The sequence below is a fragment of the Chiloscyllium plagiosum genome, chromosome 16 (assembly GCF_004010195.1).
Source record: "Chiloscyllium plagiosum isolate BGI_BamShark_2017 chromosome 16, ASM401019v2, whole genome shotgun sequence".
Taxonomy (NCBI): domain Eukaryota; kingdom Metazoa; phylum Chordata; class Chondrichthyes; order Orectolobiformes; family Hemiscylliidae; genus Chiloscyllium; species Chiloscyllium plagiosum.
The window spans coordinates 5,966,279-5,982,804 of NC_057725.1; the positions used below are offsets into that span (position 1 = coordinate 5,966,279).

Genomic DNA, 16,526 nt, shown 5'->3' on the forward strand with positions numbered 1-16,526 from the left:
TACATTCACACACACTCGTGCACACACACACTCGCACACACATACGCATACACACACACTCGCACACACATACGCATACACACACACTCGCACACACATATGCATACACACACACACACACTTGTTTCTTTGAATAAAAACTGAGTAAAATGCTAAATATGGACAGCCTGAGGCAGTTGGCTCTAATGACTGCTGATCTGCTCTGGATTAGTGGTGCTGGAAAAGCACAGCAGTTCAGGCAGCATCCGAGGAGCTGTAAAATCGATGTTTCAGACAAAAGCCCTTCATCAGGAATACAGGCAGAGTGCCTGGAGGGTGCCTGTATTCCTGATGAAGGGCTTTTACCCGAAACATCAATTTTACTGCTCCTCGGATGCTGCCTGAACTGCTGTGCTTTTCCAGCACCACTAATCCAGAATCTGGTTTCCAGCATCTGCAGTCATTGTTTTTACTTGATTGCTGATCTTCATCATGTCTAAGCATTCAGTCATATTTAAGCAAAACTGTGATTGCAGGTTTCATTTCTGATGAGAGAGATGGGGTATTGCATTTTCATTCGCAAACTGAATCTTTTCTTTTAAGTGTGAACTTGATAAAACTTTTAGATTGATATCAAAATGAACAATAGCCCAGACAGGCATAACTCCACCTGACGGCCATCGATGGCCCATTGTCAGAAGGATAGCTCAGGTTGGAAGAGGACACAATGGTATGAGAGGAGTCTGTTTCAGTGAGTGGGGGAAAATGTGTCACCGAGGCTAATTTTAACCAGTGCATCCTTTGTCTGTCCCAGGTCCTGGCATTGCATTTGTAGTGTATCCAGAAGCTCTAACCAGACTGCCATTATCACCATTCTGGGCTATCATTTTCTTTTTGATGCTTTTAACACTCGGATTGGACACAATGGTAAGTCACGATCCACTCAGAGCTGACCTGTCACTGTTGTGTTTTGCTAAGCTCTGTCTAAATGTTATTCTGTTTTCTCTGGGTCTAAGCTCACGTGTTGAAGGAAGACAGCATGAAATTCACTAACACTTTGCTCCCGCAGCATCATTTCGGCAGATTCTTTTTATTATCTTTTCTTTAACTCTTTATCTACAGTGCATCGTGTTTGGTGGTGAGTTATTATTCCCTATTACACATCAGGGTGAAAGGTGTAATTGCACAACGAAGCAGTTCTGCCACACTTCCACTTCACTCACTGGGGTTTTCTGAATCTGCTTTTACAATGTGGGCATGCAGACAGTCACCCTTGCCTGGAATCGAAGCAGTCAATTCAAGTCCTCGGCTGTTTGCAGTTCCATTTAATAATCACTCGAAACTCATACCCATCAAACTCATTTGACTTGCTCACGATTAAGAAGCTTTGAAATGGATTTGCCAATGCAACAATCACAGCAAGAAGCTATGTTTGATGATGTGTGATTCTCCAACTGGAACTTGCTTCCAGTGGAGTTCCTGCTGGGAATGCGGCGACATCAGTGAATTTGCTATTTTGAACTCAATGGTTTGAGCTGCACAACTTGAGGGCCTTGTGACGCAGACACAGTGTCTCTGCCTCTAGGCGAAAACACTCAAGCCTTACCTCAGGATGTGATTAGTGTGTGGGTGTGTCACAGCACATCTGTTCAATTCTAGCCTCCCGGCTACTGGAAAGATGTTGTGAAACTTGAAAGTGTTCAGAAAAGATTTACAAGGATGTTTCCAGGGTTGGAATGTTTGAACTATGGGGAGAGGTTGAATAGGCTGGGGCTATTCTCCCTGGAGCGCGGAGGTTGAGGGGTGACCTTATAATGATTTATAATATCATGAGGGGCATGGATAGGGTGAATAGACAAAGTCTTTTCCCTTGAGACAAAGTCCAAAGCTAGAGGGTATATCTCAATGACTCTATGAGTCTATGACATCTGAACAGGTTCACTTAGGGGTTAAAAAAAATTCAGCAATGAATATGGGGCACTATTAGTTGTATTAAGACTGGATGATGATATAAAACCTGTTTAATAGGTGATAGAGAAGCTGCAGAATTGTAGACTTTATAAACTTGTGAAATTTCTGATTGGGCCAACTCATCCATGCCAACCAGATATCCTGAACTGATCTAAGTTCAGCACTTGGCCTATATCCCTCTAAACTTTTCCTATTCATATACCCATCCAGATACCTTTTCAATGTTGTAATTGCACATCCTCCACCCCTTCCTCTGGCAACTCATTCTATTCATGCACCACCCTCTGTGTGAAAAAGGGTCCCTTTTAATTCTTTCCCCTCTCACCATAAACCTATGCCCTCTAGTTTTGGACTCCTCTAACCCGGGGAAAAAGACCTTGGTTTGCTGGGATATAGTTTACTGCCTTACTGTGACAATCTTTTCAATGAAAAGCTTATTGAAAGTGTACATGATGCATTTGAGTTCAATTAAAAATATCATTCAACTGACAGATACTGACAGGTAAAGGAATCGAAACTTTACCAGCAACACTTATTTATAAATATGCCATTGCACAAAGTACGGAGGCATGGGATTGAGGATGATTTAGCAATTTGGATCAGAAATTGGCTAGCTGCAAGAAGAACAGAGGGTGGTGGTTGATGGGAAATGTTCATTCTGGAGTTCAGTTACTGGTGGTGTACTGCAAGGATTTGTTTTGGGGTCACTGCTGTTTGTCATTTTTATAATTGACCTGGATGAGGGCAGAAAAGGATGGGTTTAATAAATTTGCAGATGACATGAAGGTTAGTGGAGTTGTGGATAGTGCGGAAAGATGTTTCAGGTGACAGAGGGACATAGATAAGATGCAGAGCTGGGCTGAGAGGTGGCAAATGGAGTTTAATGCAGAAAAGTATGAGGTGATTCACTTGGAAGGAGCAACAGGAATACAGAGTACTGGGCTAATGGTAAGATTCTCAGTAGTGTAGATAAGCAGAGAGATCTCGGTGTCCCTGCGCATAGACCCCTGAAAGTTGCCACCCAGGTTGATAGGGTTGTTAAGAAGGCATAGGTGTGTTATTTTTATTTTTAGAGGGATTGAGTTAAGGAGCCATGAGACTATTTTGCAGCTGTACAAAACTCTGGTGTGGCTGCACTTGGAGTATTGTGTACAGTTCTGGTCACCGCATTATAGGAAGGATGTGGAAGCTTTGGAAAGGGTTCAGAGGAGACATACCAGGATGATACCTGGTATGGAGGGAAAAATCTTATGAGGAAAGGCTGAGGGACTTGAGGCTATTTTCATTAGAGAGAAAAAGTTTGAGAGGTGACTTAATTGAGACATGCAAGATAATCAGAGGATTAGATAGCTTGGACAGTGAGAGCCTTTTTCCTTGGATGGTGATGGCTAACACGAGGAGACATAGCTTTAAATTGAGGGGTGATAGACATAGGACAGATGTCAGAGGCAGTTTCTTTACTCAGAGAATAGTAGGGGCGTGGATCGCTCTGTCTGCAGCAGTAGTAGACGCGCCAACTTTAAGGGCATCTAAATAGTCATTGAATAAACATATGGCTGAAATTGGAATAGTGTAGAATAGATGGGCTTCCGATTGGTTCCACAGATTGGCACGACATTGAGGGTCAAATGGCCTGTACTGCGCTGTAATGTTCTATGTGCTATGTTCTATAATGTTTGTTTAAACTCTCTCTGTGATCACTTATTTCTGGTTATATGTTTTTTTGTTCTGTTTCAACACCAGTTTGCACTTTAACATAGTTAAGACCTCGCATGTTATGTCACAAAAGGTAAGAAGACAACAGTTCACACAGAGACCAGCTGTGGGAGGTCTGGCATAGTGTCACTGTAGCTGGCCCAGTAGGTGAGAGCTCCAGGCTGATGCTCTGAGACAAAAACAGATAGTGCTGGAGAAACTCAGCAGCATTAGCGGAGAATTGAAAAGAGTGGCACTGGAAAAGCATAGCAGGTCAGGCAACATCTGAGGAGCAGGAGAATCGACGTTTCAGACATAAACCCTTCACCATCACATTCCTGGGAAGGGCTTATGCCTGAAACGTCGATTTTCCTGTTCCTTGGATGTTGCCTGACCTGTTGTGCTTCTCACCACACTTTTCTACTCTGATCTCCTGCAACTGCAGTCCTCACTTTCTCCTAGCATTAGTGGAGAGAGGAGCAAAGCTAATGCAGAGTGTAAACAGGGTTTCCCACATGGTCCTAACCCTATCCCATTGGATGAACTAGGTCAACATTGCCTTGAGTATTATATGTAATCTTAAATAATCACGCAAAATAGGGAAGTCTTTGGAGCAGGAAAAAGAATGGTGATCAGGTGACTCTGTAGCTCTTGCTGAACATTGTGCTGGTATAACACTGTCCAAGGAAGGTCCCAGCATTAGATAAAATATAAATTGCTGTGGTTTTGAGTCCAGCTGATTTACTCCACCTAACATCTAAAATACCTTAATAAAGGAGCAGCTCTTATAGCCACAATGTTTTCCCATCTTCCATCTACACTTTTCACAAACAACCACCTCAGACAGAAAATAGCATTGGCCAAATGACGTCATTGAAAAGTAGCATCTTTGCATTATGTACCATTTACTTTGAACACCATGTCGTCATCATTTTGTATTCAGCTTCCAGCTGCACCCATGGTGCTATTCTCCATCCTCTGATGTGCAGCAAAGATCACAAGTGGAGTGAACACACTTAAAATCATTGCTTTATACTGATGATGGGTGCCTTTGAGAATTTGTAATGTAGTAGTAATGTCCCTGTCTCTACAGTCAGGAGGCCTGAGGTCAAGCCCCACAGCAGGTCAGCACTGTACAGGCCCTTTGGCCCTCAATGTTGCGCAGAACTGTGGAACCAATCTGAAGCCCATCTATCCTACACTATTCCATTTTTATCCATATGTTTATCCAATGATCATTGAAATGCTCTTAAAGTTAGCGAGTCTACTATTGTTGCAGGCAGTGCATTCCACGTCCCTACAACTCTCGGAGTAAAGAAACTACCTCTGACATCTGTCCTATATCTATCACCCCTCAATTTAATGTTATGTCCCCTCATGCTAGCCATCACCATCCAAGGAAAAAGAGTCTCACTGTCCACACTATCTAACCCTCTGCTGTAATATTGACATCTCGAAGCAGCTTGGTTCGAAAATATCAACCAAACAATGTAGCGTTGAACTTCAGAAATTGGGAATGATTTAAAAATGTATAATTGTAGTAGATACTGAAGAGCTGAAATTAAACTAAACACTGGAAAGCAGGGACAGTGATATTAACCCAGAGACCCAGATAGTGTTCTGCGGACCCAGGTTCAAACCCTGCTGTATTGTTGATTGTTTTGGGGAAAAAGCCCAGCATTTTTCTTTTACTCATGCCCTTCAAAGAAAGAAACTGCCATCCTTACCTGGCCGAGCCTACATGTGCCTCCAGGTCCACAGCAATGTGGTTCTTAACTGCTCTCCGGGCAACTAGGAATGCTGATGTAGCCAGTGATGCACACAATTCTTGAATGTATTTAAAAACAAGAAACACAGCAGATTTGGCAGCATCTGTGGACAGAGGTGGTATCATTTTAATATTTTGAATCTATTTTCAAAGAAATTCACATTAGACTTGAATCAGTAATGATGCTGCGGCTGAATCTCTTCAGTAGAGTGTGACTGAAGAGTCCATACTCAAGACACAGGAATTCTTCACAGAGGCTCTCGTCACTTCTCAAGTGTTTGTAGCCTCTTGTGTCTTTTTGTTCTAATTCCCAATGTAATCCTCATCGCAAAAGCAGCGTCCAAACTGCACATTAAAAGAAAACAGGAAAGCAACTGCATTAACATCACACCCTTTGCAACTGTGGGATTTCCCAGAGTACTTTGCAATGAGTGAGATGCTTTTGAAGTACAGTTTCTGCTGTGCTGTCACTGACAAAAAGGCAGGAATGGATTTTCAACATGCTATAAAGATAGAAACCTGGCAGTGTGGAATCTCTCCTACAGTAACAGCTCAGCTTTCATATCCACTAATTGCAGTGATTTCTGTAGCACTGGCCAACCTGCAATGCAGGCTTAGAACCAGGCGGCAGGTTGAAAATCTACCTTGCACGTGAGCCTCACTGTATTTCAGAATTAAAAGGTTCCCTCGTTGTGATTATAGTCTAAATGAGACTTGTTGTTGTACATTTGGTTTTATGAGTATTCAAAATCACATAGCTCTAAAAAGCAAGAGAATGTAAGTAACACTAAAGGTCAGCATTTTATAATTGTATGTATAACTTACTGCTTCTTCCAATTTTGTCTAAGTTTGCAACCCTTGAGACCATTGTGACTTCAGTAGTGGACGAATTCCCTGGATACCTGAGACCGAAGAAGCCCCTGTTCACATTAGTCTGTTGTGTGATTTTCTTCTTCATGGGTATTCCCATGGTTACTCAGGTAAGATATCGTCCCAATATCAGTGAATACACAGCAAATTCCAACAGCCGGTAGTTCCTGTCTTTGTTGCTTTTGGTATGATCTCTGTTGTTGTTTTAATACTGGACAAATCAGGGTATAACCTGGCTTATTAGATCCTAACTTTGTTTTCTAAAACTGTGCAAGTTAGTTATGGAACACATTCACAAGAGTCTGCCAGTGCACTTTGAACACATTAAAAATGTTTATTAAACAAGGTTAAAAAACAGAAGGCTGGAATTATGTCACTACAGACATTAGGAAAGGATTTAAGTTCACATTATTCCTTTTATTCCTGCAATATCAGTCCAAGAACCTGACCTCAGTGACAAGTTGTCATTCTTTCATTCTAAAGCACCTTGATTAGGCTTAGGCTTGGTCAACTGCAATTGGCTTCCTTTGCAAGTTGCTGTGCAGTCACTGGACGCTATTTTCCTTCAGCTGTTTCTCTTCCCCTATGGAACCTAAAACAACCAGCTAACTAAAGCTCACTTTGACTTTAGCTTCAAAAAAAATACAAGAATTCCTAAAATCAATGTCCAAGAGCCTTCCCTCCACTCTCCGATATCCACATGCACAGGCTAACTTGCTATCTGGATTGTTATGTCTTTCTGTACATCTGGACCATTGATCACTCAGAAACTGTACATTTTTCTTTGCTGTACCTTTCCAACTCCAGGCTCTCACTCCATGGTTGTAAAACCCCATTAAAAACATGCAAACAAAACTGACCTCCAGACTTAGAGTCATGGAGTCATTGAGACGTACAGCTTGGAACCAGAACATCGGTCCAACTCATCAGATTGGTTCCACAGGTTGGGACAACATCAAGGGCTGAAGGGCCTGTACTGTGTTGTAATGTTCTACATTATATCCCTGCTGACCAGATATCCTAAATCAATATAGTCCCATTTGCCAGTATTTGGCCCATATCCCTCGAAATCCTACCTACCCATCCAGGTGCCTTTTAAACGTTGTAATTATACCAACCTCCACCACTTCCTCTGGCAGCTCATTCCATACACACACCCGCCTTAGTTGCCACTTAGGTCCCTTTTAAATCTTACCCCTCTCACCTTAAAGCTATGCCCTCTAGTTTTGGACTCAGTTTTCCTGGCGAAAAGAGTTTTGACTATTCACCTTATCCATGCCCCTCATGATTTTTTTAAACCTCTATAAGGTCACCCCTCAGCCTCTGATGCTCCAGGGAAAACAGTCCCAGCCTATTCAGCCTCTCCCAATAGCTCAAACTCTTCAACCCTGTCAACAGCCTTGTTAATCTTTTCTGAACCCTTTCAAGTTACACAACATCTTTCCTGTCATTCTTGGTACCATTCACGGAACAAATCTAAAATTAAATTAAAGCACGTCCCTTCCCTTCATAATACACAAAATACAAAATATTAGTTCAACTCAAAGTATATATAGTTATTAACATTTGACCAGGGAAGCAATCCCTATTTTTATATCTGAGGTGCTATTCTATTCATTCATGCTCTTAAAGCAAGCCTTACACAACAAAGTCTTATAATGTACTCTCAATAGAGTGTTTACAACACCCCAATTGCCTCATAAAATGCAAACCAACTATTTTTGCTCTGAGGCCATCACATAGAACATGGAACATAGAAAAGTACAGCACAGAACAGGCCCTTTGGCCCACGATGTTGTGCCGAGGTTTAATCCGAATGTAAAATATAGTAGCTTAACCTATGCATCCCTCAACTCACTGCTATCCATGTGCATGTCCAGCAGACGCTTAAATGTCCCTAATGACTCTGCTTCCACCACCACCGCTGGCAACGCATTCCATGCATTCACAACTCTGCGTAAAGAACCTACCTCTGACGTCTCCTCTATTCCTTTTTTCTCTTATCTTAAAGTATGACCCCTCATACCAGTCAATCCTGCCCTGGAGAAAAGTCTCTGGCTATTGACTCTATCTATTCCTCTCATTATCTTGTATACCTCGATCAGGTCTTGTCTCTTCCTCCTTCTCTCCAGAGAGAAAAGTCTGAGCTTATTCAACCTTTCTTCATAAAGCAAGCCCTCCAGCCCAGGCAGCATCCTGGTAAATCTTCTTTGCACCCTCTCCAAGCCTCTGTATCTTTCCTATAGTAGGGCGACCAGAACTGGACACAATATTCCAAGTGTGGTCTCACCAGGGACTTGTAGAGCTGCAGCAAAACCTCGTGGCTCTTAAACTCGATCCCCCTGTTAGTGAAAGCCGAAACACCACAGGCTTGCTTAGCAACCTCATCCACTTGGGTGGCAACTTTGAGGGATCTATGTACTTGCACACCCAGATCCCTCTGTTCCTCTACACTGCCAAGAATCTTGTTTTTAATCCTATATTCAGCATTCGAGTTTGACTTTCCAAAATGTACCACTTCACGTTTATCTAGTTTAAACTCCATCTGTCATTTCTCAGCCCAGCTCTGCATCCTGTCTATGTCACGCTGCAGCCCTCAATACTATCGACGGCACCTCCAATCTTTGTGTCATTTGCAAATTTACTAACCCACCCCTCAACCTCCTCATCCAAGTCATTTATAAAAACTGCAAAGAGCAGAGGCCCAAGAACAGAGCCCTGCAGGACACCACTCAACACTGACCTCCCGACAGAACACTTTCCATCTACAACCACTCTCTGCCTTCTGTCAGCTAACCAATTCTGAATCCAGATAGCCAAATCTCCCTGAATCTCATACTTCCTGACTTTATGAATGAGCCTACCATGGGGAACCTTATCAAATGCCTTGCTAAAGTCCATATACACCACATCCACTACTCAACCTGTCTTGTCACCTCCTCAAAGAACTCAATAAGATTTGTGAGGCATGACCTGCCCCTCACAAAGCCAAGCTGACTGCCTTTAATCACACTATGCTTTGCCAAATAGTCATAAATCCTATCCCTCAGAATTATTTCCAAAACATTGCTGACCACAGACGTAAGATTGACTGGTCTGTAATTGCCAGGGAGTTCCCTATTACCCTTCTTGAAAAGAGGAACAACATTCTCCTCCTTCCAATCCTCCAGAACGACTCCCGTGGAGAGTGAGGAGGCAAATATCCTCACCAACAGCTTAGCAACCTCCTTTCTCACTTCCTGGAGCAGCCTAGGATAAATCTAGTCTGGGTAAAAACAAGGGCTGCAGATGCTGGAAACCAGAGTCTAGACTAGAGTGGTGCTGGAAAAGCACAGCAGTTCAGGCAGCATCCAAGGAGCAGGAAAATTGACATTTCAGGCTCTATTCCTGATGAAGGGTTTTTGCCCGAAATGTCGATTTTCCTGCTTCTCAGATGCTGCCTGAACTGCTGTGCTTTTCCAGCACCACTTTAGTCTAAATCTGGTCTGGCCCTGGGGTAATCAATCTTAATGTTTTCGAAAATTTCCAGCGCATCAACTTCATCAATCTTGACCTTGTCAAGCCTTTATCCCAGCTCCTCAAAGTTTTCATTCACAACAAGGTCCCTTCCTTTGATGAAAACCAAAGCAAAAAACTCATTTAGGTCTTCCCCTATCTGCTCAGACCCCACGCACAAGTTCCCTCCGCTATCCCTACCTCTCCTTGATCATTCTCTTCTTCCTATTCTCTCAGTTAGTCTCTCAAAGTGCAGTTCTACACGTGCCTCACCTTTATACAGGGCTGGTTACTGGGGAGGTCCTGTTGGTTGAGGGCAACAGACTCTGGTATAGTGTGCAATAGAAGCCAAGGTGTGGATGCTGTCACTGCAGTCAATTAACTGAGGATGGAACCCTGCAGGGTGTACCCCATGGTGCCCATTGCAGAGGCAATTGAGAAAGCGTCTGTATTTGCATCATAATAAGCTGGATGCCATTCTTATTGACATACAACGGCCAATACCAAATTGATGCTGTCAGCTCATACCTTTCTGGCACCTGGTAGTTCCATCTGCCCCTCTACAGTCTTAGCATGAATTAACAACCAAACAACTGTTTAAACTTGTTCATGATTTTGACATGTCTGTATGATCTCACATATCTTGGTGGATTTTTGGCCAATTTTAAACTGAATGAATGCATGTTAAGAAGAAATATTTCAATGGAGATGCTTAAACTTTCATCCCATTTTTCTGTATTTGTAAGGCTTTAGCACTCTACAATAATGTGCTCTTGCCTAACTGATGTAAGCTTTGAGCAAAATGTTGGCAATTATCCACAAGAACCCATTCTCTCCACCACTGATGCTCAGTAGCAGCAGTATGTACTAGCTGCCAGATGCACTGCAGAAATTCACCAAAGTTCCTCAGACAGCACCTTCCAAACCCATGACCACTTCCATCTAGAAAGACAAGGGCAGCAGATACATCAGAATACCATGACCTGCAAATTCCCCTCCAAGCCACTCACCATCCTGACTTGGAAATTTATCGCCGATCTTTCAATGCTGTTGTTGGGTCAAAATCCTGAAATTCCCTTCCTAATAGCACTGTGGGTCTACCTAAAGCAAGTGGATTGCAACTGTTCAAGAAGCCAGCTCACCTCCACCTTTTCTAGGGCAACTAGGGACGGGTAATAAATGCTGGCCCAGACTCACATGCCCATGTTGTATGAGTGAATAAACGAGAAGTGAAAGAACTCTGCCCTAACCTCCTGGTCTAAAATTCATTGATGTTTAGGAATGAACTACAATGATCAAGATAGATGAAAAAAAAACAAATGTTTTATTGCAGCTGACTCAGGATTAGCTGTCAAGATGATCAAATGCTGCTTTTATGCTGTACTTTCTGGAATTAAATGATGGCAACAAAGTGTCCACAGAGTTAAGATAAAAAAAAAGGGAGCTTGCACAACTTGTTCACATTGCCATGGGGAACTGAAGCTAATGAGTCCCATTTTGACCTATTTTGAATTCTTTCATTCCACAGGACATCAATCTGAAAATATTGATGTGATTTAATCTTGTTTCTCCCAATCATTTACACCACAGTCATTTTGAAGTTTTGTTTGAGACAGAAATGGTAGATGGTTTCCCAGAATGTGTATACATTAATTTCGATATTGCAGTTAAACATTTGCACAATCCAACACTGATTTATTTTGTGATATTAGGGTGGGATCTACATGCTACAGCTGGTAGACACATATGCAGCTTCCTATTCCCTGGTCATCATAGCAATATTTGAGCTAGTGGGAGTTTCATACATATACGGTAAGAGCAATCTAGTTAATTGAATCTTATGCTGCAAAGCCATTCAGCTTACATAATCAATATGTTGTGAAATTCATATCAATGTTTGTATAAATCTGTTTTCATAGGATAGTTGATTCAAACATAATTCTATGAAATACCATAAAGTCATTCAGTTCAGCATTTCACTGAGCGGTTTCCACTTTGCCAATATGAATGGCATACCCCATGCTTATGTATTAGTTACATTAATAAACCTTTTCAGTCATATTATGAAAGAAATCTACATTAAAAGGCCAGCTAATGACACATAGCACCAGACAATTCTGTTAAACATTACTGTTTAATGTTGTAATTAATATAAACCAACCCACATATTTTAATTTAATCCTCTACCTGAAGACAAAGCAATTCAGATTTCTAACAACTGATTGCAAGAATAATATTGTGCAAAATTTAAATTCTGTGATGAACTAAAACAGTGATGTCTTTTCTGTTCAGAGCATTGAGTAGTTGAGAAGATGTTTCTGTAACTGTCAGCCTGACTAAAGAGCAGTGCTCTCATCTCTGGGGAAGAAGGACATAGATTCAAGCCAGACTTGAGATATTGGGACAATTTAGGCTGCGAATGAAGAAAAGATTATGTTATAAACTGGGATATTAAATTGAAGACATGCTTGTAGATGGATGTCAAACATTTCCTGGTAGCATGTGAAGAAAAGCAGATATGTTCTTGTTGCTGTCAAATGGTTCATTCATTAAAACATCAGAAATAAATAGGTTAACCGATCCCATACCTCATTTACTGAGAATGGGAATTTGGTGTATACATCATTGTCAACGTAACAATGCATCCAGAGTATTTGAATGGCAGTGAGATACTTTGGAACAGTCAAAGAATATGAAAGGTAGGAGGCAATGGCCTAATGGTGTTATCGCTGGATTGTTAATCGAGAAACCCAAATATTGCTCTGGAGATATGGTTATGAATCCCGCCATGGTGGAATTTAAATTAAATAAAGCTTGACAATTAAGAATTTGGTTGTCGGGGAAAACCCCATTTGGTTTGCTGAAGCCCTTTAGGGACAGAAACAGCTACCTGTATCTGGTCTGGCCTCTGTGTGACTCCTGACCAACAGCAATATGGTTGACTCTTAATTGCCCTCTGGATAATTAGGGGTGGACAATAAACGCTGGCCTTGTCAGTTATCCCATGAATGCATTAAAGAATAGCTATTTTAGTCAAATATTATGCCTGTATATTTCATGTTGGATTGCTCTTAAAAATATCCACATGTTGTCCAATAAACAAAGTGCAAGAATATAAAAGTTTAGTACTGTAACCATTGCCTTGATTTTAGTTTGGGGTTGGAATTTGAGGATGTCTGGTCATTGATGGGTGATAAATATGATAACTCCTAAGCCACATGAATGTATTACAACAATGAGAGATGCTTAAAGCTACTAAGTTGCTGGAATCCAGAATTACTGGAAGATGAAGGCCACAGCTGGAAAAATGACTTCCATAAGATGATTGATGAATGTAGGAGGAGGAGTTTGGGAGGGTTTGCTGGAGTTGGGGGCATGGGGTGTGGTGGTGCTATTGGATCTAATAGTTGAAAAGTTGGAATTAAGAAATAACTAGGGTGAAGAGAGAAGCTTGGAGGAGGGAATGGCCCCAAGTAGTCTTGTGGAGCCTGAATCAGCTGGCCCTTTAGATCTAAACTCATTGAGTAGCCTGAGGACCCTGCCTGATCCCACCATTTGTGCACAGAATGGAGATAGCCCCTGGTTAAAATGGCATTATCATTCCCATAAATTGAGCCATGACTTTGACCTTTCATTAGACCGAGGTTCTCTGAGGCTAATTAAAAAGGTTGGATTGTTTGTGGGGGAGGTGAAGAGGGCATTCATTATGGGTGTGGCTTCAAAGAAGAATCATACATCTTGGCCCACATCATTCACCGGTGTTAGGTGACAGTGGATAGGGTCTTGTGCATGAGAAATTAAGCTATCACCAATAAGTTTTAGTTACATTAGCTGACAATGAGCTGGAAATTAACCTTGGGCAATGGGATTAAATGAACAGTATTGGATTGGGAGCCCATTACATGCAGTGCCTCAGAATCAGTCCCATTAGCTCCGGTGGAGATACATCTGTTTAGTCAAAGTTGGAATTCACCACAAGGTGGTGCTCTTTCTGCAAACATCTCCTCAACCGCAAAAACTGGACTGATGCATTCACCGGGAAAAATATACCAACCTGACATTTGCGACCAAGGTTTAGATATGTAAATGGGATTTTACAATCTATAATTACTTCACCCTATAATACAGACATTTCACTGTACCAAACTAAAAAGGCATTTAGCAATCTAGATATCCCTCTCAGTATTGCTGCATTTTCAGCAAGACCACTATCACTATGAAAGCGTCTGCTAAGATATTGATAATGGTGAACTATAAAAGCATTTGTGCTCAGAACAACTCTTCAGAAGGTAATGAAATATGTACAGATTTGGAACTTAATCAAGAACAGGCTTTTGAAAGATGAAGAGAAAGGAAGTCATATTTGCAGCCCTAATTGCTAAATTAAGTGTCTTAACACTGTACAAACAATGCAATAGCCATATCACTGAATGTATAAGAAACTTTCTTATAAAGCTAGTGTTTAATTAATAGTTATTGGTCACCAATGGGTTAAGTTCTCCTGCAGACAGAGCTTGCCACTGAAACACACATGGATTATAAGTATTTTTTGCACTTATGAATTAAACTCGATGAAATATCACCCAGGGAGCATCAGCCTCCATTCTCTAATTTAGACATGTAATACATCCAACTGTGTACCTATAGAGGGCACAGGTCTGTGTTCATACTGTTCACTGTGATAGCTACCTAAAGCTAAACCAAAAGGGACAGCATTGAGTTACACTGCCCCATTCTGTTGGAGAGATGTACACACTGGCTGATTCACATTGAAATGATTTGGCAGTATAAGTGAACAAATGGTCTTGTCAGGTCTATAATGACATTTCAATGTAGACTGCCTGCCTTTTGGTTTAAGACCACACAAACAAACAAATATTCTCTTTACACTGGTTGGTGTAATACAACAGCAACTACAGTGATGAAATAATGTGGCACTGGTTGTACCTGACACCTAATCTGAGACTCACTCTGCTTTGACTGCAGTTAGAGAGAACTTTTGCACCTTCTTGAGTATGTTTCTGCTTCACATCAGTCCAAAGTGGTGGCATTGTAGCTGCCCTGTTTGCAGTACATCTATGTTATTGAAATTCATTAAGGTGGGCAATTTTTATTTTGTTAAAGCAGTTCATTAGTTGTATTATTCCCTGGCTAAGCAGAAAGCAGTCCAGAGAGGCAGAATGCATGAAAAAGTGATAATTGTAATTACCTTCATCACCATTGTCACCTCTTCCCCCATCTCACACAATCCCAATGCCCAATCAAACATTAGTAAATATTGTATTTCTGTGCCAACAGGCTTGAAACGTTTTTGTGAAGATATCGAGATGATGATTGGATTCCAACCGAGCTATTTTTGGAGAATTTGTTGGGCCTTTGTCACTCCTACAATTCTTACAGTATGTATCATGTTTTCTAATACTACCATGTTCCTCATTACCGGGTGTCAATACTACAAGCTGAGAAATAACTTGTTATCTTGCACCATTGTTACATATAGCACATAGAAGGAATTATGTAGGAATTATTGGACAAAAGGACCAAGGCCTATCTATCTTATCTTAGAGAGAATCAGAGAATTATTACAGTGCAGACAAAGACTATTTGGCCCATCATGCCTTCACTGGCACTATTTGATCTTGGTACGGGCATTATCATAGAAATGTAGCAACATAGAAAATAGGTGCAGGAGTAGGCCATTTGGCTGTTCAAGCTGCTCCCCACCGTTCAATATGATCATTGCTGGTCATGCGATCTCAGTATCTCACTCCCGCTTTCTCTCCATACCCCTTGACCCCTTTAGCCACAAGGGCTCTGTCTTGAATGTATCTAATGAACTGGCCTCAACAGCTTCCTGCAGGAGGGAATTTCACAGGTTCACAACTCTCTGAGTGAAGAAGTCCTTCCTCATCTCAGTCCTGAATGACTTATCCCTTATTCTTAGCTTCTGAGCCCTAGTTCTGGACTTCCTCAACATCGGGAACATTCTTTCCGCATCTAGCCTGTCCGGTCCCATCAGGATTTTAAATGTTTCTTTGAGACCACACCCCTCACCCCCATTCTTCTAAATTCCAGTGAGTACAAGCCCAGGCTTTCCTCATATGTCAGTCCTGCCATTCCGGGAATTAGTTTGGTGAAACTTCACTGGAATCGCTCAATAGCAAGAACGTCCTTCCTCAGACTAGGAGACCAAAACTGCATACAGTACTGCAGGTGTGGCCCCATCAAGGCCCTGTATAACTGCAGCAAGACATCCTTACTCTGATGCTCAAATCCTCTCACTGTAAAGGCCAGCATGCCATTGGCTTTCCTCACTGCCTGCTGCAGCTGCATGCCAACCTTCAGTGACTGTTCTAACATGACACCCAAGTCTTATTGTATCTCACCGTTTCTTAAACTGTCACCATTCCGATAATAATCTGCCTTCCTAATTTTGCAACCAGAGTGGATAATCTAACATTTATCCAAATTATATTTCATTTGTCCACTCAGCCAGCCTTCCAAATCACCTTGCAGCCTTTTAGCATCCTCCTCACAGCACACACTGCCATCATGGAGCTGTTGACTAATTCTAGCAGCATGTTTTTATGAACTAATCTGTGGCAGACTCAAACATAATGTAAGGGTAGCTCATGTGGATTAAAATATGGTTTAAAAGTTACCTGTTCCTCCCAATTATGCTGCACTTATTGATAGGATATTGGCCCATACTTTGGCAATGGTTTAAGTAGCAATCTGATACAGGAAC

The 16,526-nt window shown here is 41.6% G+C and overlaps 1 protein-coding gene across 4 annotated transcripts in view; it reads left to right on the forward strand.

Moving 5' to 3' along the window:
* slc6a5 (solute carrier family 6 member 5) overlaps positions 1–16,526 on the forward strand; it is an 84,390-nt gene that overhangs the window by 63,607 nt on the left and 4,257 nt on the right. For all 4 annotated transcript variants that reach the window (XM_043705396.1, XM_043705394.1, XM_043705395.1 and 1 more), the window contains exons 11-14: positions 794–906; positions 6,262–6,393; positions 11,491–11,590; positions 15,077–15,177. In XM_043705396.1, coding sequence (XP_043561331.1) covers positions 794–906; positions 6,262–6,393; positions 11,491–11,590; positions 15,077–15,177 — 446 coding nt within the window. The remainder of the gene's footprint in view (positions 1–793; positions 907–6,261; positions 6,394–11,490; positions 11,591–15,076; positions 15,178–16,526) is intronic.